General features: G+C 36.5%; 1 protein-coding gene, 1 long non-coding RNA gene and 2 pseudogenes across 5 annotated transcripts; 2 read left to right on the plus strand and 2 right to left on the minus strand.

Annotated features, from left to right (window-relative positions):
* The first annotated feature begins 215 nt into the window (after nucleotides 1–215).
* On the plus strand, nucleotides 216–6,501 carry LOC126590073 (AT-hook motif nuclear-localized protein 2-like). 4 transcript variants are annotated; one of them, XM_050255572.1, is made up of 7 exons: nucleotides 216–254; nucleotides 3,640–3,936; nucleotides 4,682–4,743; nucleotides 4,831–4,956; nucleotides 5,380–5,541; nucleotides 5,795–6,051; nucleotides 6,182–6,501. In XM_050255572.1, exons 2-6 carry the CDS (start codon nucleotides 3,654–3,656, stop codon nucleotides 6,008–6,010), a joined length of 849 nt encoding a protein of 282 aa, XP_050111529.1. In that variant the 5' UTR covers nucleotides 216–254; nucleotides 3,640–3,653; the 3' UTR covers nucleotides 6,011–6,051; nucleotides 6,182–6,501. The 4 variants fall into 4 exon arrangements, with proteins under 4 accessions (XP_050111529.1, XP_050111526.1, XP_050111527.1 ...); XM_050255569.1 differs by having other exon boundaries at nucleotides 217–360; nucleotides 6,182–6,500; XM_050255570.1 differs by lacking the exon at nucleotides 216–254 and adding an exon at nucleotides 2,265–2,523.
* Nucleotides 6,502–8,013: 1,512 nt separating this feature from the next.
* On the minus strand, nucleotides 8,014–14,075 carry LOC126590253 (GABA transporter 1-like; annotated as a pseudogene).
* Nucleotides 14,076–17,296: 3,221 nt separating this feature from the next.
* On the minus strand, nucleotides 17,297–22,247 carry LOC126590074 (uncharacterized; annotated as a pseudogene).
* On the plus strand, nucleotides 19,200–21,280 carry LOC126590075 (uncharacterized). The gene is made up of 2 exons (XR_007612051.1): nucleotides 19,200–19,334; nucleotides 20,982–21,280. It is a non-coding gene; the product is annotated as an uncharacterized LOC126590075 (long non-coding RNA).
* Nucleotides 22,248–23,205: the final 958 nt, after the last annotated feature.

Genomic DNA, 23,205 nt, shown 5'->3' on the forward strand with positions numbered 1-23,205 from the left:
TTAAAAAGAAATTTCTTAATTGTTAAGAATAACGTTATTGGCACTCACATAGATACATCCCCTATCGACCATCACCAACCCCTATTTTTTTGCTCTCCAAAATTTTAAAAACAAAGTATCAATCTTATCTTCATAGTCTCCGTTATTCCCAAAATACCCTTGATTCACTAGTTTAAATACCCACCAACCATACGCTATTCCCACTTCCTAAGAACCCAACATCAATCTCTCTTCCTCCAACTCTTCTTTCTCTTGTAAGTCCTAACCATTTGTTCTCTTCAGATCTTAAAGTCATTCTACTATTTATCTAGTATCTACATTAATATTTCATACACAATCTCACTCATCGTCGATTAGAAGGTATGTTTACAATATACATCTATCTTATTTATTGAATTTAATTGCATGTTCTATTTATCTTTGTTATTTTGTTCTTTAGTTATTACTCTAAAACATAACTTGGTGTTTAGAAAATCTATTCTAATGTCAATGTTTGATTTTCTTTTTATTTTAGGATTTTTTGTTTTTTGTTTTTAGGCTTGATTTGTGTTTAACATTAAACCTTGTTTGGCAATTCGGTTCTTAAAATCGAACGAAATGGAATGTTCGGGTTTAAAGATCCAAACTCAGATGATGTGTTCCAACTCTTTTTGCATATCACACTACTACAAAAATCAATTTTCGCAATGAAATAAGATTTGTAGTGCAAAATATGATTATTTAGTTTAAAACTTTGCACAAAGTATGATTTCATAGCTCAAAAAATAAAAAAAATCAAAACTTTGCGCTACGAAAATTTTGTCGCGCAAGGTTTGTCACGCAAAGTCGCGCAAAGTTTTTTATTTTTAACTTTTTTATTTAATTAAATTAAATTAATATTTTGCACGACAAAGTTAATAATTTGCACAATGAAATATTTTGTCGTGCAAGGTTTTTTCGATTTTTAAATATTTTTATTTTATTAATTTTTGCGCTATGAAATTAATTGTTAGCGCAATGAAATATTTTGTCGTGCAAGCTTTTTGACTTTTTGTATTTTATTTTAAATATTTTGCACGATGAAATATTTGGTATCGCAATATTTTTTGAATTTTTGTTTTTTTAATTTAATTGTATGGTTTTAATTTTTTAATTACTTTAATTTAAATTGACATATTTAAAATAAAATTACACATAAAATATAGTGATCGAATTATCCATAATACATTTTCTATTATAAATGTACACAAAAATTAACAAAGTACAATAATAAAATCCTTAGTCATAGTCTATTATGGTAATTTTATTATGTTACAAGAGTTGAACCTAAGGTCTCCCATTTACAAGTGGAAATGGATATCATTAGATTATAGTACTAAGTGAAACCAACCTTGATAAGTTAATATTGGAAGCCTGTTAATTATTAAGCACTAATAACTCTTTTGGTCAACTGATCGTGTACTACTAATGCTACTGCTAGTTTCATGTAGTGGAGAAAGATTTCATTGTGATCGGAATATGAGTGGTATACCACGTGTTTTTATATAAGTGACGCGAAATTTTATTTTTTAAGTTATTTTTTTTAAAACAAGCGTGGTGTACCACCCTTTGCTCCGATCACACTAAAAAATTTCTTCTTGTAGTGAATGTAACTCTTCATATCTTTTTACCCTTTCCACTCCTATTAGATATCAGAAGAACAAAAAAAAAAACTTTTTCTCCCATTGGATCTAAACTCTATGATACATAACAAAACCTTAGGAATCACAGAGGTCAAATTGATCTAACACCTTTGAATTAGGTTGTGGTCATCACAAATGATAAATGTTGTTAGATTTCGACATCACCCAGGGGAGTGGATCCTCTATACCTTATATGTACATGCCCACCTCCATATAGCACGAGGTCTTTTGGGAGCTCACTGGCTTCGTGTTCCATTGGAACTCCAAAGTTAAGCGAGAATGGGCTAGAACATTCCCATGATAGGTGACCCCTTGGGAATTTCTGCTCTCGTGAGTTCCCATAAACAAAACCGTGAGGGTGTGGTTGGGGCCCAAAGCGGACAATATCGTGCTACGGCGGAGTCGAGCCCGGGTTAGGATGTGACAATTTGGTATCAGAACCAATCCCTGGCCAAAAGTGTGCCGACGAGAACGTCGGGCCCCTAAGGGGGTGGATTGTTAGATCCCACATTACCTAGGGGATTTGATCTTGTATGCCTTATATGTACATGTCCACTTCCATATAGCACGAGGCTTTTTGGGAGCTCACTGGCTTCGGATTCTATAGGAACTCCGAAGTTAAGCGAGAATGGGCCATAACATTCTCAGGATGGGTGACTCCCTGGGAAGTTCTGCTCGCGTGAGTTCCTAGAAATAAAACTGTGAGGGCGTGGTCGGGGTCCAAAGCGGACAATATCGTACTACGATGGAGTGGAGCCTTGGATGTGGTGGAGCTTGGGTCAGGATGTGACATATGTGCACACTCCTATCTGGGATCCAATGACTACATATGATGACTGCATACGATAGCGTGGATCTGTAGGTAGGTTAATGGTTGCTCATCCATTAATTAGTGTATGTGTGATTCTCCTGTACTGGGAACACCAGGTTATGAAGGAGAAGAGATTGTTCTATCCATATATGCATGGATCTGACATCGATCTGACATCGATCTATAATACGCTGGGAAGATATAAGGATACCAAGCAAGGCTTGAGTAACCGCATGCACATGCAAAAAAGGTATATAAAAATGAAGAAAAATTACCCCGAAATTCCTACCTTGCTCACGAGAGACGGCCAAACATTCCATTTTGCTTGTGCATGGTATTTATAAGTATAAGAGTAGGGAAGAAGATCAATCTTGGCCTTTGGATGATTTCAGTACTTAGGTGGAGAGGATGGGTGAGTATATATATATCCTTATTATTTCACGGATGGGATATAGGTTTGATTTTGTGAAGCACATATTTTGTGATTAATGAGTAAATAAGTTTGACAAAAAAACAATACAATATCGGTTTAGAATTAGATGAACTTAAAAGAAAATATATTTGTGTGTGGTGGGGGAATAATTTTTATTTAACTGTTATTTTATCAAGATTTGAGTATTTCTCTTAATTTCTATGTTTGTCTCCTCATTAAAGTTTTAATTTTATGCAAAATTTTGATAGAATATATTTTGAATGAGTCCATGGATGTCCACAAGAATTAGATCAAAATCTTAGACTTTGAAGTCTCAATAGTTGTTTAGGATTTGTCTTTAGTAAAATAATTCACAGATATGTTGAATGAGGATTTTGGATAATGAATTCCTCCCAACTCAACTTTTTGTGAAATTAGGGTTTTTATTCTTTATGATTTTAGAACGAAAGTAATTAAGGGTTTCATTTGAAGAAGATTATAAAGAAAGCAACAGCAATAGAGAATAGGGAGCTTTCCACCCTTGCATCAAAATTCTATATACGCTCAGAAAAATCCAAACCAACTGAAAAAAAATTAAAAAAAAAAAAGTTAAGAGGAAAAAGAAGAAGAAAGGACACCCTCTTGGCGCCTTTAACTTACAAACAGAACTATTGTTGAACAATTCTCTGTTTACATATACACACAGCCTCCCTCCTATCCTTGCTAATTTTATTATGTTTCCCTTTTGTGCGCAGAACCTACCAATCCCATGGAAGAGCAAAAGATCACCGACTCTTTTCCTCAGACTCCGCTCACTGATAGGGAGCCCGCCAATGCAACGGACACTTTAATGGAATCCTCAACCATGACCTTAGATTCCAATGTAGTGAATGGAATGAAGTTGGAGTCTGCTGATGGAGTTGGAGTGAAGTTGGAGTTTGACGGTGATGAAAGTGGAGTAAAGTTGGAATCTGATGGAGATGAACATGGAGTGAAGTTGGAGTATGAAGAAAATGGATCGGGGGCCGCCAAAGAAGGACTAAAGGAAACAGGTGATGATGATAATAAAGATAATATTTTGTCTCTAGTTACATGGTGGTGATGATGATAAAAATAATCTTTGTTGTTCCTGCTGTTGGTTTTTTGGTGATAGCAAAGGTGGAATTATGCATGGTTAGTACAGGAATCTGACTTTGGTGCATTAATTTATTCGTATGACTTGGGATGTTCTTCGCTTCTATGGTTTCTTTTCGTGAAATAAGATTCTTGTATCTATTTGGTTGAGTAATTTGTCAAAAGCTTAATTATTGTCCTATCGAAAGCTCTTTGGTGCATGGTTTATAATAGATTTAGAAAAAACATTTCATCTCTTGCAAGCTGTTACATCGAAGATCAATTTTGTGCCGTTATATTGGATAGAGAATATAACTTTAGGGAAATTGGGTGTCTTTTGGTTTGAAACGATCACCAATTATAGCGATGATTCAAGTGAATTCTTCCCAGTATGGACTTTTCCTATTTCTGATGATCAACAGAAACTAATCTAGCTACAAGGATCATAACGGGAAGTATGATACTACACTTGGAGCATTTTTTTGGCTTATAACACTTCCTAAATAGTTCGAGATTCCTTGTTCTTCTCTTCCTCATTCTATGGCTATCCTGCTTGTTATTGTTGCGCTTAACACACATAAGTTGTAACATTATTAGCTTAGCATGCTATTTCCCAAATCTTTAAACTTCAGCAGCTATATAAGCATATTTTCGTTCTGACATCCACTGCTTCTGTTTCTGTAGATAGGTTTCCTGTGTACCCCGCTCGGGTAGAGTATCATATACTGATTGTTGCGCCTGGTCAGGTAATGTTAGATCCATCCGTGAGTGTCTCAAGGCCATTTTGATTAGTTATTCTTAATTCATATGTTGTTTTCTCTCTCATTTTGCAGAACATTCTTCGTGAATTACTTTTATTATCTCAATCAACTAATGCAACAATGAATGTTCTTTCTGCTGTCGGTGTGGTTTCCACCGTTTGTATCCGCAAAACTACTGGTGCTTATCTGAGATTCAAGGCATGACTCCTACACGGAATTTTTTTCACCAATTCCTTTACCTTGAGTTCCTTTTTCACCTTTTGTTAGTTTTTGTTTTTTTTTTTTATATGGATTGCTAGACTTTTATTTGGGGTTAGTAGGTTACAATTTCCAAACACAACTCGAACTCAACACGACACTAGTGGGTTAAGGAAGACCGTCAGATAATTCGTAAAACTAATTTCCAACTCAAACAATGAACATAACGTCATGTTAGTGTTAAACCTCAAATAACTTGATCTTGACATGACTAACATTTTTAACTGGTATTTTATGAAGAAAATTATCGATTGAACCTTGTTCAGTGAAGCATTCTATGATTGGTAACTAGGAAAACTGGTGAGATAAAATGATGCCATAGTTAGAGTAACTCTTTAATCCTTACTTTCTTCCTCCATGCAGGGTTCATTTCGGATTATCTCTCTATCTGGAACATTTATAAATAGTTCAATGTGTAATCCACTTGGAGAAAATAGGATGGTAACTGCTTGGCTGGCTAATCCTGAAGGGAATTCTTTTGGTGGTTCTGTAGTCGGTTTTATGATAGCTGCTGCGCCTGTTCAAGTAAGTTATATCTTTGAGTGATTGTGGAAATGGAATTACAGAATTTAGTTTTACAGTCCCCGTAGTCCTATTCTAGAAATCTAATGTTTTCCGTGGAACTATAGTAAGTTAAAAAGTGCTACTATTGGCTTAGTATGGCAGTTTGATTGGATTTCAAGAGTTAATTAGTACTCTGCACAATCAGTCTGAAGTTCAATTGCATTTTAATCAGAACTTTTTCAATTAATGTCTTTGGGTTGTTTTGATGTATCAGATCGTTGTTGCTTGTTTTGAGGCAGACACCAGCAAAGAAAAGAATGGTAATCCTGCTTCTCCGCCGAGTTTTTGTCAGAATGGTAATCCTGCTTCCATACCCGGTTTTCGTCAGAATGACAATCCTGCTTCTCCACCGAGTTTTGGTCAGAGTGTCAAACCTGCTTCTTCACCGGATTTTGGTCACAATGTCCCGCAGCCAATGCTGGGTCCATGAACATCTCTTGACGTCATCCCTTTTGTTCCTTAGACATAGAGGTAGCTCAACTTTTATCTCTCTCTCTCTCTCTCTCTCTCTCTCTCTCTCTCTCTCTCTCTGACAATGCGCACATACTTACAAAATCACTGACTAGGGTATACTGATATCTTTTATTTCTAACTTGTTTAGGTCTATGCTGAGCTTCTGACCTGAAGAAGTGTGTTATTCAGTTTGCAAGGCCACAGTGCAAGGTTTCCACCGGTGTTTGATATACCCGTAAATGGATTTTGCTCTTTGGTTTAAGGATCGGTATTTGGAACTTCCTGCAATAGAGATATTGTTTGGATCAAAACCTAAACTTTGGGCTCAAGAAAGGAGCTGGCCCGAAAGGAGGCCCAAAGGGAAGATAGCCGAAGCCCAGTCGAAGCCCAGAAGGCAGAAAGGGCCTTTTCTGACTAGGTGCAGCTCATGAAGACCACTTGCTTACCTACCCAAAGGCCAAGTGGTATAGACTGATCAGCTATACAGCCCATAAAGTACTTTAGGATGGCAGTCCATGTAAAATAGCTGATGAGTCATCACCCTCAAACCGCATTCGGGCAAGGCCACTGCTACAGGAGCCAAGCCAAGTTGTCTATATAAGAAGAAGGAGAAACCAGGAATAAGGGCACTCAAACAAACAAACAAATGCAAGCACAAACTCTGCTCAAAGCCAGATTTGCCTTCAAAACAAAGCTGTAATCAGCCTTCATCCCTTTCGGGACAAGCCTTCATCCCTCTCGGGATAACCCTCTCTTCAACCTTTTGTAATAGCTCTGCTACCTTGTTCAACCTTGCTGTAGTATCGATTCATCTTTTGTAATCTCTCTCTCTACCCCTCTAAGCTTTCAGACCTTTGACAAAACTACAAAGATAGGAACCTGCAAGACGAGCAACCTTACCCGATAAGGTTTAACCTTGCCCGACCTTCTTTGCTTTAGTTTTGTCTTTTCAATATGTTGTATACTTCCAGTTATATGCAAGTTATTTCTAGCAACATGACTATTAAAAAGCTTTCTCAGCACTTGAATCCGATTTGAATATATTATCAGTGTTGAAACCAGATCCAAGTACTAAGCCCTCGGGCTTGTAAATCTGATCAGTTAAAAGTCCTTGGCCTCAAGGCATAAAAAAGAAATTAATGTGGACTTAACCCATCCACGACAGTCCTTGATAAACGAGAAGTCAGAAGTTACTTGGGGCGCAAGTAATCAATCTACCTTCTAGTTTTCTTTCTATTATACCATGATTATCATAGAACGTTTGAGCGTGGAATGGATTCTAATGGAAAGCCTCAAGGCCTACACCTAAGGCCTCACAAAGGCATCCATTTGGATTCATTCCGTTCGGCGATCTAAATAGTCTAAGTATAAGAATGAACTCTGATGGGAAGCATCAAGGCCTAGGCCCCACAAAGGCACCTATTTGGGTTCATTCTACTTCTTGGATTCGGGTAATCAGAAGTATAATAGTTAGAAAACTCCTACAACCACGAGAACAAATATGATGCGTTCGAGCACTGGTTTAGTTATTTATGGGAAGCCTCAAGGCCTACACCTAAGGCCCCACAAAGGCACCTGTTATAACTAACACGGTTTCTCGGATACATACATATGTACAACTAAAGCACGACAACCATTTTACATCTGCCATGCTAAAGATGGCAGTGGCACGCCTGAGCACCTAAATGTTAACCTTGATTGTGAGCCTCAAGGCCTACACCTAAGGCCCCACAAAGGCACCTCTCAAAGTTAACGTTGTCCTTCTCTTTCAGTCTTGCCCGAAGAGTCTTGCCCTACAAGTCTTGCCCGACGAGACTTGCCCGACAACGCCCGACAGCGAAGCAGAAGCCCGACAGCAGCCCTCAATCGGCGCCAACCTCCAGGGGAGCTGTGTGCTCGTCGGCCAGGAAACATCCCCGACGGAAATTCCTGACACGAACAGATATTTTTTGCAGCTACTTTTGCAAAGACGGTACAACATTATACATAGACACATTATATTGTGTAGATTTCAACCTTTTGTTAGATTGAAGATTGTCATGCATCTACTGTTGCAAGTAAAAATATGAATTGCTGCAAGTCGCAGGTGCATAACTTTATGCACACTGGAATGGCGAGCAAATACATTAGTTACAAGGAAAATCCAACCTATAGGATTTACACTTCATCCATGCTGTCTATAGCACTTGAGCGAAAGCTCGTTGGCAAAAGTGAGCAATATTCGCTTAATGGTGTTCATACATTAGCAAATAACCGATAAGTTTTGGCATCGAGGCTTATTTGTCTTACAGCAGCAATTGCAGCTAGAACCCCCAAGATTGAGAAAACCACATCAATAGTGGTGTTTAACAAAAAAATGGGGCTTCTTTTAGATGGCTTGAAGGTCAAGTTATAGAACACAACAGGCAAGATGGAGTCGAGGGGCATGAAACCAAAAGCCCCAATAACCGAATTGATGTCCCCGAAAAATGGAAGCATTGCTGCTATGATGGTTGCTAAGATGATAGACATTGAGCGAGTGATTACCCTTGGGATCACATTGCGAGCAGAGAACTCTTTGTTTATTGGATCAGCGAATTCTCGCTCAATAACTTAATTCGTGGGATGCAAATAAACCTGCAAGCCAAGCGATGTGGATTAGTGTTTGGCTCCATGTTTGAAGACGAAAAGAGATTTCTGGTGTAGCGTTTGATTATTTCTTACCGCGCCAACGGTTGATAGTTGGAGTGTGGTGAAAAGGTTGATCATGAAGATGAACCACTTTGGCACCAAAGGTTTCCCATCATCCAAGAAGTTGCTAAGGATGAGGCCTTCAGCTTGGTTGCCAAATGCCCAATAGCCAGAGATGGCAACACTGAAGAAAATCATTGTCACTACTGCATAACAAACACATAGTCCCTTGAACATTTTTCCCTTCATTGGTGGTGCTATTGTGGCCTATTACAAAAAGGTCATACAATTATTACTTCCTAATCTAGCTTTAGTCCGTTTGTGCGCGTTTAGTAGTGCTTTTTGGCCAGTTATTGGCTGAAATATAGACATAAATGTTTTTTCGGTTTTATTTTTGGGACCTGAAAACACTTTTCTAGGAAGCGGTTTTAGGTAAAATATATGTAAGAAGCACTTGAATTTTTATAAAATAACTTATGTGATTCTAACAAAATACTGTGAAACAAAACACTTTGTTTCAGAGCAGCACTTCCGAACAAGCCTATAGTGCTTAAATTCTAATATATTCTAAATTCAAAATGAGTAATTTGAATTTGAGTATCTACGGGTAGCACACTTCTCAAACCAACTTAGTGTAGGCCTAGATATGTCAATTGAATGCATTTAACTTAAGTGACTGTGTCTCCTGTTTCTCAACGGAGCTAAGATATTATTACCAATGTAGATGCAGGCAGCAGTGGTACAAGCACTATATGCCAGGCAAAGAATAAGGACAGACACCAAGTTGATGTGCCTGAGTGAGTGAAAAGATGGATTTGAGCCAAAACCAGCATCAAGCACCCAAATATGATCACAAACTCGTATAGCTTCATAGTGCCACTTGGGTTGGAAAGCAAGTAAACTGCCTGCGCGTGTGTGTGTGTATATATATATATATTCTTGTTTTAATTTATTATTAAGTCTATAAACAGGCAACGAATATATATGTAACGATAACAACACAATAATTATAAATTGAAATAAGTAGAGATAAAGCAAAGGATAAATAAAGACGGCAATGAAAAATGATAAAATAGGCATAAAGTAGGGAAGCAAACTCACATTAATTTATTAATCTTCAACTTCAATGTTACAGGATAGCAACAAAGTTGCAAAGAAAGACAATACTCAAACACTCAATAATATAGTTTACAAAGTGAAAGTTCTTCGTTGTGATAACAACTGAGCTCAGAGGCTCTATAAATTGAAAACTAAAAGCAAACCCAAATGCCAGGTGTCACACAGGCAGCAGAGCATCAAAAAGCAGCTTACAATAATGAGCGGCATCTTCACTTTTTACAATAACACTGATAGAGCTTCACGTGGAGCAACAAAAATATTCTTGAAAAAAACACATACCAACAAACAACTACAGGAACCATAGGACAATTATTCAAAAAGGAATAAAAACTGGCGTCTAGATTTCAAACAGACAACATCTTATCGTTTATTTTTTTCAGAGAAAAAGCATTTCATGCTTTATTTTTTGGACGGATAGGAGGACATATTCCATAGCAATCATCCTCATTATCATTTCCATAGTCTTCATCCATGTTATGCTGAGATGGCACGTCTTCAGATCTTATCTCTTCGTCATCTAGGCCGTCTAACTCAAGGATTTTCAGAATCTTTTCTTTTAGATCTTTCTTCAAACAAGATGGGTTGGACTCAATTAAAGATTTAAGTCTTTCAGTCTTTGATGATGATGATGATTCAAGGGATGAACGGGAAGGTTCAATAGCGCATTACCTATCAGGTAAGATTCTTCTGGCCTTGAAAACATCTAGTTTAAGATGATCCAGGTGAAACTTGTCCCACCAACGGATAAAGAGCTGTGTTTCAAGCTAGGGAACGAAATCCCAGGCACCATCATCGTTGTCAACAAAACCATAGTCCCATTTCAGGATCCAAGGAAGTTCATAAAATATCATGAACCAGAGAAACAACTTTTTTTTTTCAAGATAATCAGCATTTTCTTTACTAATATTATCTAGAAAAGAATCATCAATTACTTGGGGCAGATAATCCAAATTTGGACCCCAAACAATGAACCATGTTCTAAACCAATTAGGAATCTCTTTCAGAGTTCTAAGATGAAACTAGATGAACCAGGTCTGGGAATAACGAATGTTTTGGAAACATAACACTACATCCTAAGCTTTCTAGTAATCCCATAAATTATACCTTCTTGGACTCATATCAGGGCTAGAGTGTAGATGCAAATGATAGGGGTTATTTCCCCATTCTTCTAGAGAGATAACTTTCAGTATCGTAATTTTTTAAAACGCAATCATGTTGTTCGTTTCACTCCTATATCTGTGAATAACATCGACTGATTCGGTCTCTATCAGAAGTCTTTCGTACCAATATTTTGGCTTAAGAAACGGACAAATATGATCTTGGTGGTATTTTTCACCAACCTATCTTGGAGATAACAATAAATCAGAATCTATTTTCATAAGAGGAATCACAATGGTGCATCTGAAAAGATTGTCAGCTACAACATTCTCCCTGCCTTTGTTATAAGGGAGAGCATAGGAGATTAGGTTTGGATTTTGGAAGGACGAAGGAGAACCTCTCTGGATTAAGGTAGAGCCTCTTTTAGTGAGGGCTAGATTCTGCTCATTTCTTTGATGTGCCCTGCAAAAATTCATGAGTTAAAGGGCAAAGAGTTGCATTCACCCTTAACATGTTCAATATTAAAATCAAATGCTAACAATATCCCTTGCCATCTGGAAAATATTTGTTTTGATGCTAAATTTTTAACATCTTTCAACAATATATCTTTAGCAGCCTTACAGTCTACCCTTATCAGAAACTGTTTGTTAAGAAGATCGCTTTCAAATTTAGTAGCTGCATGGACTATAGATAAAAGTTCTTTCTTAACAGTTGAATAGTTTTTCTAGGCTATTTTCTAGACACCAGAAGTGAAGAAAACTAAGGCTTCTTTGCCGTCTTCAGTTTTTTGTTTCAAAACTCCTTCGTAGCCTTCCTCAGAAACGTTAGTTTCCACTATTTTGAATGCTTCTAGATTTGCCAATGCTAAGCACGGGAGTTCTTTGATCTTTTTCTTCAAAAGCTGTACAGCTCGGGTTTGTTCCTCAGTCCAAGGAACATGATTAATTTTAGTAAAGAAAATGCTGATTATCCTGAAAAAATGAAGATGTTTCTCTGGTTCATGATATTTTATGAACCCCCTTGGATCCTGAAATGAGACTATGGTTTTGTTGATGATGATGATGGTGCTTGGGATTTCATTCCCTAGCTTGAAAGACAGCTTTTATCCGTTTGTGGGACAAGTTTTACCTGGATCAGCTTAAGCCAGACGTTTTCAAGGCTAGAAAAATCTTGCCTGATAGGCAGTGCACTATTGAACCTTCCCATTCATCCCCTAAATCATCATCATCACCAAAGACTGAAAGACTTAAGTCTTTAATTGAGTCCAGCCCATCTTGTTCGACAAAAGATCTAAGAGAAAAGGTTCTCAAAATCCTTGAGTTGGACGACCTAGATGACGAAGACTATGGAAATGATAATAAGGACGACTGCTATGGAATATGTCCTCATATCCGTCCAAAGAAATAAAGCATGAAATGCTTTTTCTCTAAAAAAATAGAAGATAAGATGCTATCTGTTTGAAATCTAGACGTTAGTTTTTATTCCTTTTTGAATAATTGTCATATAGTTCTTATAGCTGCTTGTTGGTATGTGTTTTTTTCAAGAATCTTTCTGTTGCTCCACGTGAAGCTCTATCAGTGTCATTGCAAAAAGTGAAGATGCCACTCATTATTGTAGGCTGTTTTTTGATGCTTCGCTACCTGTGTGACACCTGGCGTTTGGGTTTGCTTTTAGTTTTCTATTTATAGAGCCTTCGAGCTCAGTTGTAATCACGACGAAAAACTTTCACTTTTTAAACTATATTATTGAGTGTTTGAGTGTTTGTTTATTGTTTCTCTTGCAATTTTGGTGCTATCCTGTAACATTGAAGTTGAAGTTTAATAAATTAATATGAGTTTGCTTCCCTACTTTATGCCTATTTTATCATTTTTCATTGTTGTCTTTACTTATCCTTTACTTCTTTAAACCTTCATCTAGATTGAGATTATTGATTTTCTTTTTCATTTGTCATTGAGGTCTCATATGTTCAACTTTTCCACTTGTAGCAAACAAGAGGTTTTTTATCTGATCCTTCTCTTCCCCCCTTTTTTGTTTGTGAGAATGAAATTTTCGCTTGCGAAATGACCTCAAAGGTTTTGATGATTTATGGGGATTTTCTTCCAAGTATTTTCTAGGAAATTTTTTAGTTTTCCAAAAGGGTTTCTTGGAAGAAGATCATCCTTTAGGTTCAAAGCCAAATTGTTCGCAGAAATCTCCAATTTCTTTAGATCCTAAGGTTCTTTGCTTATCAAGTTGTCTTTTTAGCTTTATATCATTACAAAGTACTAGTCATTCAGCACATATTTCATAGGTAAGTTCTCTATAGGTATAACTATCATAAGGTATAACTCTTCCAAATTTGCCTTTTATCCAATTTCGCACTTTTTCAGTGAACAGAGGATGTAATCCAGAAAGAAATTTTTCTTTCCAAAAATCAGCATTACAATCGGATCTAAGATAAACCTTGGCATAGAAAACATATTTATACCACCTAAAATGAGACAAAGTCGGCATTTTAAATTCATTAAGAATTCTCTAGACCTATCTTGTTGTAGCTCAGTAGATCCAACAAAGTGTAGGGTAATGGTGTAGATTAGAGTATTCACCGCATTTTCTTGAGCTACTATTTGTCCATTGATTTCTCCTACCTTCGTGGTAGCAAGGATTTGTCTCTTTGCCTCTTCGCTTAGGTAAAAATCCCACCATCCATGCAATTGACCTATAAATCCTGCTATTATAGCACGTGCAATGACACTATTAGAATTTACTTGTAATTTAATAGCGGATGAGAACATCATCATATGTCTCATAATATTGATTACTTGGTAATCTATTTGTCCATCAATGTTCCATTCAACAATTGATCTTTCATCATACTGAACATTTTCACCCATATCATTATCTTCAAATTAAAGATCTACAGGGGTTGGCGTATGATAATAGTTCTTCAGGATATGTGTTCTCGTAACCTTGTGTCCTTGTCTTATCCTATTCCTTTGTGAGTCTAGGGTTGATTCGTCAAATTCCTCTTGCAAATTAGCAATTTGAATTTCAGTAATGACTGAGACATTTGGTTCTGATAATTTTATTGAACTTAACATCTTTGTCAGAGCATCAATAAAATTATCATCGTTTCCTAGCTTGTTGTCTTTAAGTTCAAGAGTTGGTTTAAACATTGGTTGGTCTGTCTTCTTCTTTCATTCAGAAGAATTTGACGATGTTTTTGGTTCTCTAGGGTTCCGAATTCTAGACTTGAGAGAATCATTTGTCTTCAATGAGTTCTCTATTCTATTGTAGAGGCTTGTCATCCTAAAAATTGAAGAAACAGGTTAGTATAATTGATCTATTGTATCACAACAGCAACTCCATTTTTTATAGAGGCTTATTGTCCTTCATCAGGAGCTTCTCTATAAGGAAAGGCAATTGTTCCCTTATAATTGATCTGGATGGATTTTTCTAGTGGACATATTTCTTTTTCTTCATTTCTTTCTCTTGTTGTATAAGTCTTAAATGGATTTTCTAGAATGCTTATACATTGAGTGTATTTAGGAAAATTGTATTTCTTAGTACACAATTCATACCAAGGGAAAAATATTGCATTAATCCCTTTTTCTATCATGAAAGTATAGTGAATTTTCTTTAAGAAAGCTCTTCTTTATGAGCTATAGGCTTTTTCTACCCATTCTCTTCACTGAAATAATCTTTCTCAATGAAGTCTCTATCTAGTTCAAATTTTGTTATTCCACAGATGTTGGATTCAACATCGTCCCATGTAAATTCTAGTTGTAGGGGTAGATTCCTAGAGTTCTTAGAAGGAGTTGTGGCTCTAGTATTCTCGACCTTATAGAAGGGGTAATGCACTTATTCTTGGGTCTTTCTAAGGCCTTCTAGGATAGTCCTTTCATCGTCTTGCACATACGAGCTTTTTTCAGCTGTTGTATTCCTAAAGGAATTTGTTTTGCAAAGGTTTTGCCTAAGGGAATCAACACTTCTTCGGGATCCTAAACTTAGCCTGGTTAACCTGTCATTGTTAAAATGTATTTCTAAATCTCCATCATCATATTGGTTAATACGGCTAGGTTATCGGTTTTGGATATGCTGAGGAGGAATTGCATCCTGCAATGTCCATCTTTCAGGTAGAGTAACTTCATTCCACCAAATCATTTTGGGTACCGCTGTATGTGCTTTTCCTAAATTAGCTTGGAATAAAACGGTTTGTCCCTTACTATCCATGACTTTGGCTCGGGGTACAATGGTATTCATAACCTTATATGCAATTTGATAAATCACAGCTAGGTTTAGTGATCCAGGGTCCATATCATACCCTAGTGTATCCACACTTAAGTAAGGGTCTTTAAGATTCCGGGGTCAGATAATGACACTGAAAAGTTCGGGTAACAATTAAAGTAAATTGGCCCCTCACTTAAAGAAGACTTTACTAATCCCAACATGGAATTAATAAAGTTTATGTGACATTTATCCCTTAGACAAAGTAGAATTGAGGTATTTAACCCTGTTCTAGTTAACGGTTTCATTGCAACCTGTATTAGACCTATGTGCAAATAGTTGTAACCCTTTTGCATATGCTGATCTATTTGATGTTGAGAGAGTAGTTGGACGTCTATATTAGCATTAGTGACGGAAATGATTTTTCAACCGTTTTTATTAAATAGTCTTATTTAAATTCAAATGTTCCCTTCTGATAAATATCACAAGTTGGAACTTTGGGGATATTCCAATTTTATAAATCAATGAAATTGTGTAGTTGAGATGTAAACACAGGTCACACAATCTCAACCACATAATTTCATTATAGTTAAATCCAACGGTGGGGAGCGTGTCCCAATTTTTTAAAAAAAATGGGAATCCCTCCCCTTAAGCAAATATATATATATATATATATATACACACACACACGAAACCCTCTTTGTCAACCAAAAGAGGGTGAAAATAGACTACTTAGTCTTCTATCACAAAAAAAAAAAAATGATGGGCAATAATATAATGGCTAATTATATTAACACCCTACAAATTGTTGAATAAACCCCACAAACTTAATACACCTCACATTTGCTTTTTCACTTAAAAATTATCTTAATACACCCCACTTACTTTCCCATAATACCCCCACACCCCACATTCTTAATATACATCTTATATTTTGTACATACACCCCACATTTTCTTTACACCCCACATTTCTCAAATCTTATAACACTCATTTTTAATTTTCAGGGATTGAATCTAACCATATGAACACTAAAAGATGAATATGAATATAGAAGTTCAAATAATGCAGCAAACGCAAGATTAAATAATTATCGATGTCATCGAAATCACTAAAACAATGAAAACTATGAAGTCTTACCTCATGTGAAACTCCTGAAACATCGATTTCGTGTTCCATTCGTCAAAAATAATTTTTCTTAATCAACATGTTTGATAGTTGAGAAGATAAATAATACGCTAAAAGTGATTTAGGGTGTATTTAAAAATCTTTATTTTTTTTAAAACCTAATAAGGTCAAAATTGTAATTGCATAGTGGAGTAAATAAGTCATTTAATATTAAATTTTAATGTGTGGTGCATTCAACATTTTGTGGGGTGTTAATATAAAAACCCTAATATAATTTCATAGGTCCAAATTTTACTTTTTTTATTGAAACCTCACGTATATGTGATGTTAAAATACCTCCAATATTAAAAATAAAAATAAAAAACTGAAAACAAAAATCTCTCACTCCCCCCACGTTTTGTCTCTCTCTCTCTCTCTTCTTATTTTCTAAAAAAATGTGTTCATACACACAAAATGTGTAGGCAAATGCTAGTATATATAAAGATAACAACTCAATAATTATAAATTGAAATAAAGAGAGATAAAGTAAAAGATATTACTAAAGATTAAAAAAAAAAAAAGTATTTTCCAATAAAGGAAAAGATAAAATAACGAAGACCCCAAACTGAGAAGAAACATAATATAGGTGGAAGGCTTAAAAACACTCGGTTTACTTGATGCGCATTATTATTTTGCAGGTGATTATATGTATCTAAAGTTTTTCGTACTAACAAAAGTCTTCTACCTGATTAGAGAGTGAATCGTTCTCAGTTTTTCTTCATTATGTAGAAAAAAGCGTAGTCACTTAGTAATACGGTCTAATGATATTTATTTCCACCTGTAAACGATATGTCTTTGGTTCGAATCTGGTGATGGCACTGGTTAACTAAATACTAGTAATGGTGGTGAACATTGTTGTCACTAATGCATCTACAAACTAGACACTTCTAATTGCTCTATATTTCTTTTATTACAAAAGATATTATATATTGTTCTACACTAAGGAAAAGATGAAAGGTTTCAAGCCATAATGCAATAAGTTGAAGAAAAAAAACTCTAACTATCAAGGGTATTAAACACTTATTAATTGCTCTATGTATTGATATCATATGTTATTTATTTATGAACAAACGATATTATCTACACTAAAAAAAAGGTAAGCTTATCATATGTTATATTATTTTTTTTAGTATATCGATATTTTTACACTAGGAAGAGAGGGAGTTAGGCTAAACCACCAAATGGGCAACCTAATTTAATATCAAATTTGCCATCTACGAGATTTGAACCTAAAACCTCTCATTTTCAAGTGAAGTGAAGTACCACAATATTGTAGTACTGAGCGGTATATGTTATATTTTGACAACGATATTTAATACTTATCAATCATGCCTCTAATGAGATGAGAGAGACCACTAGCTTGGGCCACAAACAGTGGCAGGCATTTCTTGACTCTTAAAGTTGGCTGCAACGACCCATGTGAAGCAATGTGGCATATGTCGATATGTCGACTAAAACCTGCTAAATTTATAGCACATGTATTATTCAAATTGAAACACAGAACCCTAAATCGTAAATGGTGAACTCAAGACTTAGAAAACACCATCTCTATGTGTAAAGTAACATATCAATATAATAACACTTTAACCATATTAACGAGCAAGTAGTGCATTGTCATAATGCATAGGTTTTTCCTTTCTCCTTTTTTTTTTTATTCCAGTAGTATCATCGTTAGTAATAACATTAAAAACTTAATTAACGACAAATGGACATAATTAAGAAATGAAATGCCAAAAAAGGGTTTTCAAATTGTACATACCTAGAATGTCAAGAGCCATGTCTCTCAATCGGAGATGGCGACGACCCAATTGAGCATAGTTTTCAAAAACCAAAGAGATTAAATTGTATGAGTAGAAAGTAACTAGTGCTTCGATGACCAAACACAAAATTCCGGCCATACATCCGAGGAAGGTGAAAGCGTACGGCAAACTTAGAAGTGGTGGAGCAACAATTGATATTGTCAAGTGATAACCGCAGTGCACCCACGATCCTACATCAACAATACTACTACTTCAAATCTTTCTAACAAGAAAAATAAAAATAGGAATATTTGTATCATCTTTTACGAAGAAATAATATGTATGCATGTGTAGTTGGTCGTCCATGAGAAAGAATAATAAATTAGTTAATCCCACCTCGCGTTAGAATTTTGATTCTGTCACTACATATATATGGTTATAGTATCTCATCTTGTCTTTTGATTTTAGTAGTACGAAAACAGTATGCCCAACAAACATATATAAAAAAACCTAAACGGCTAAAACTTCCCGGCCCTAAAGTATATCGAGAGCACATATGTATGTACACTGCAAATAAGTTACACGGTCAACAACCAACGTGTACCAGTTGTGTGAAGAAACAATATAACAATGAGAATTTTGGGCCATATATATGAATGAGAATTGTTATTTGTATTCCAAAATCTCATTCTACACTCTTCACAAGTGTATTTTTTCTTTTTAATTATAAAAAGTTTGGAGTGCCAAATGAGATTTTTAGAGTTCTAATAACAATTCCCATATGAATTGTGAAATAGTAAAACTTCATTAGTATAGGTATATGCATTAAACTAATCCATATTTGACGAGAAAAATGAAGAAGAAAAAAAATGAATGAATTAGAATTTTTTAGAGTGCTGATAAGCCCACCCATTGTCTTATCTTCCCACCCCACTAGTTTGTAAAAAATTTACTACCATTTTTACCCTTTTGTAAAATTACATCAAAGGACTTGGAAAAATCTCCCCACCCACGCTCGCAACGCCGAGGAGGCCTACGCCGTCATGGCTCTCAAGTGCTTCCCCACTGACATCCGATCCCAGGGTGGCGTCGCCCGAATGTCCAACCCCCAGAGAGGGAAAGAGAGAAAGATTGCAGACCACCACCACCATTCAACTACCACCACCGTCAAACACATACGCTCTCGGTCACCAACAACCGCAACGCCTCGTCGGGTCCCTTCGTCAATCTCAAACTGCTCCAAGAAAATTGAGTTCTCGGACCCACCATCTGCCTCCACAATATTGACGACGATGACTGATGGTCTTGTTTGGATCAAAACTTGAACTTTGGGCTCAAGAAAGGAGTTGGCCCAAAAGGAGGCCCGAAAGGGAAGATAGCCGAAGCCCAGTCGAAGCCCAGAAGGCAGGAGAAGGCCTTTTCTGACTTGGTGCAGCTCATGAAGACCACTTGCTTACCTACCCAAAGGCCAAGTGGTGTAGGCTGGTCAGCTACACAGCCCATAAAGTACTTTATGGTGGCATTACATGTAAAATAGCTGATGAGTCATCACCCTCAAACCGCATTCGGGCAAAGCTGCTGCTACCAAAGGCCAAGCCGAGTTGTCTATATAAGAAGAAAGAAAATCAAGGATTAAGGACACTCAATCAAACAAACAAATGCAAGCACAAACTCTGCTCAAAGCCAGATTTTCCTTCAAAACAAAGCTGTAGTCAGCCTTCATCCCTTTCGGGATAAACCTCCATCCCTTTCGGGATAACCCTCTCTTCAACCTTTTGTAATAGCTCTGGTACCTTGTTCAACCTTGCTGTAGTATCGATTCATCTTTTGTAATCTCTCTCTCTCTACCCCTCTAAGCTTTCAGACCTTTGACAAAACTACAAAGATAGGAACCTGCAAGACGAGCAACCTTACCCGATAAGGTTTAACCTTGCCCGACCTTCTTTGCTTTAGTTTTGTCTTTTCAATATGTTGTATACTTCCAGTTATATGCAAGTTATTTCTAGCAACATGATTATTAAGAGGCTTTCTCAGTACTTGAATCCGATTTGAATATATCGTCAGTGTTCAAACCAGATCCAAGTCCTAAGCCCTCGGGCATGTAAATCTGATCAGTTAAAAGTCCTTGGCCTCAAGGCATAAAAAAGAACCTTATGTGGACTTAACCCATCCACGACAGTCCTTGATAAACGAGAAGTCCGAAGTTACTTGGGGCGCAAGTAATCAACCTACCTTCTAGTTTTCTTTCTATTATGCCATGATTATCATAGAACGCTTGAGCATGAGATGGATTCTAATGGAAAGCCTCAAGGCCTACACCTAAGGCCCCACAAAGGCATCCATTTGGATTCATTCCGTTCAGCGACCTAAAGAGTCTAATTATAATAATGAACTCTGATGGGAAGCCTCAAGGCCTACACCTAAGGCCCCACAAAGGCACCTATTTGGGTTCATCCTACTTCTTGGATTCGGGTAATCAGAAGTATAATAGTTAGAAAACTCCTACAATCACGAGAATGAATATGATGCGTTCGAGCACTGGTTTAGTTATTTATGGGAAGCCTCAAGGCCTACACCTAAGGCCCCACAAAGGCACCTGTTATAACTAACACGGTTTCTTGGATACATACATATATACAACCAAAGCACGACAACCATTTTACATTTGCCATGCTAAAGATGGCAGTGGCACGCCTGAGCACCTAAATGTTAACCTTGATTGTGAGCCTCAAGGCCTACACCTAAGGCCCCACAAAGGCACCTCTCAAAGTTAACGTTGTCCTTCTCTTTCAGCCTTGCCCGAAGAGTCTTGCCCGACGAGACTTGCCCGACAACGCCCGACAGCGAAGCAGAAGCCCGACAGCAGCCCTCAACCGGCGTCAACCTCCAGGGGAGCTATGTGCTCGTCGGCCAGGAAACATGCCCGACGGAAATTCCTACCACGAACAGGTCTAGTTATTCCAGGTTGAGTCTCGCGCGCAGTGGCCGCATCTCGAGATCGTTCCATGGTTGTTTATTGTTCTGTTCAGATTTTTCATAAAGTTGGTATTAGGGGTTCTATAAACTTATCATCATTCGATTTGCATGCTATAGATGTAGATGGAATTTCAAGGAGAGAGCCTCTTATGTCCAATGGCGACTGCACAGCCCAAGTCCTCTCTACCAACATCACCTATCACCTCCTTCACCAAGTAATGTTATCTCTTTCAAATTTGATTCATAACTTCACCATCCTTTTATAATTATAATCTGTTTATTGGAAATTCAAGCAATTTGGCATTTGGGCCAACGCCAACTAGCTTCAAATCGAGGCCGTTCGATTGATGATGCAGTTGGGGTGAAAAAAAAATGGATTTAGATATTTGAGGTTATTTTAGGAATAATTGGGGTGGATTAACAGGATTTTAATTTTTTTAATTTTTTTTTTATTTTTTATGGTGGGTGAGATTATAATGTGGGGTGTAGAAATAGGACAATAGGGTGGATCTAGTAGCACTCATTTTTTATGATGTCTATGGTATGAGAGGACCAAAACGACCACGGTTAAAGAGACCATCACAGCATTAAAGAAACAAAAAATACAAACGGAACTTCTATGTTACATCTAAAATTGGTAATTTGTGAGATTTTTACATTTCACATGTCTCTTCACGTATTTATTGTATGACATAGAGGCACAACTGTTAGAATGAATATGTGAACGGTCTAATATTATAATTAAGAGACCGTGATCATCGATTTTAAAATCACTTTTTTATAAAAGGGAGATCTCAAAATTATTTAAACTATTAGATGAGACTTCTCTTAGATTCATAATCTCATCAACATGTGTATGCGCATTATATATAGAATTTGTCAAGAGATCATTTGTATATGTACCTTTGGATTTGAGAACAAAAAGAGCGCCAGCATCGAGTTGCTTCTGTTGGTGATCACGATCAGCTTCTTCTTGGCCAACTTTTGCATCCTCTACTCGAGCATCATCTACTGCTACCGACCTTGGCGGCAGCGTCCCCATCTCTCTCTCTCTCTCAACAAAAACCAAGAGCAAAGAAAGAAGTGGGATGGGAGCAGAATCAAACGCAGAAATATATGTGGGGTGTGTGTACACATAGTGTGTGTATATAAAGCCGACCCTGCACAGTGCATACAGTCCACACGGTCCCTTTGATGATCAGCAACTTCTCTTTTCATCGTCATTATTACGGAATTGTTATTTACACTCCAAAAATCTAATTTTGTATTCCAAAATTTCTATAATTAGAAATATTCTATAACAAGATTTTTGAAGTGTTAATAACAGTTACCCACTATTATTGTTTTGCTTTTTCAATATAAGATAAAAATGAGTGATAGAAAGCTCGAGGTTGTCGAAGTGGCTATATGTCCTCTCCACTTAGCTATCAAGCCCTCTTGCGACATAAATCATGTCGGTGGGAGAGAGAGAGAATGAAGGGATAATGCCCGGACCCAGCTTCTCTACCCTCCCACTTTCCATACACTCTCATCCTCTCCTATTTTGTGTGGTCACGGTTAAACCACGTCAACATTTTATATTAATTTTTTTTATAGAGATGATAAGACAAAAAGCAATAGTAATATAAAATATTGACGTGGCTTAACCGTGATCGCACAAATAGAAGGGGATGAGAGTGTATGAGAAGTGGGAGAGCAGAGAAGCCAGGTCCATAATGCCCTCCATGCCATGATAACAACCACACATTTATATTGAGCTCTCGGAGAAGAGGCCGGTGCTCAGAAACACTTCTAGCTATTTTGCTTTAAGTGTTTTTATTACTGCAAGTTGGATTTTTTTGTAATGGTTTTTTAATTTTAATTTTTTAATTTTTTTGAACTTTTAATTTTTTTAATTTTTAACTTTAATCCTTAAAAGAGATTGAAATTTAATAAAAATATGGTATTAGATTACATATTGATTATAGTCCATTGATGTGTCCTCAATTCAAATTAATTAATGTGTATTGTATTCAATGTCTTCCATTAAATATTTGAATTTCTTAAAGGAATTGTTATAGACACTTCAAAATTCTCATTTGGCACTCCAAACTTTATATATTTAGAAAGAAAAATACATTTGTGAGGAGATATGATCAAATTGGATGCTTTTTTTACTTACATGTACTTTTTTTGTTTCTCCCAATTCCTACAAATT

This window comes from Malus sylvestris, chromosome 11 (assembly GCF_916048215.2).
Source record: "Malus sylvestris chromosome 11, drMalSylv7.2, whole genome shotgun sequence".
NCBI classification, from domain to species: Eukaryota; Viridiplantae; Streptophyta; class Magnoliopsida; order Rosales; family Rosaceae; genus Malus; species Malus sylvestris.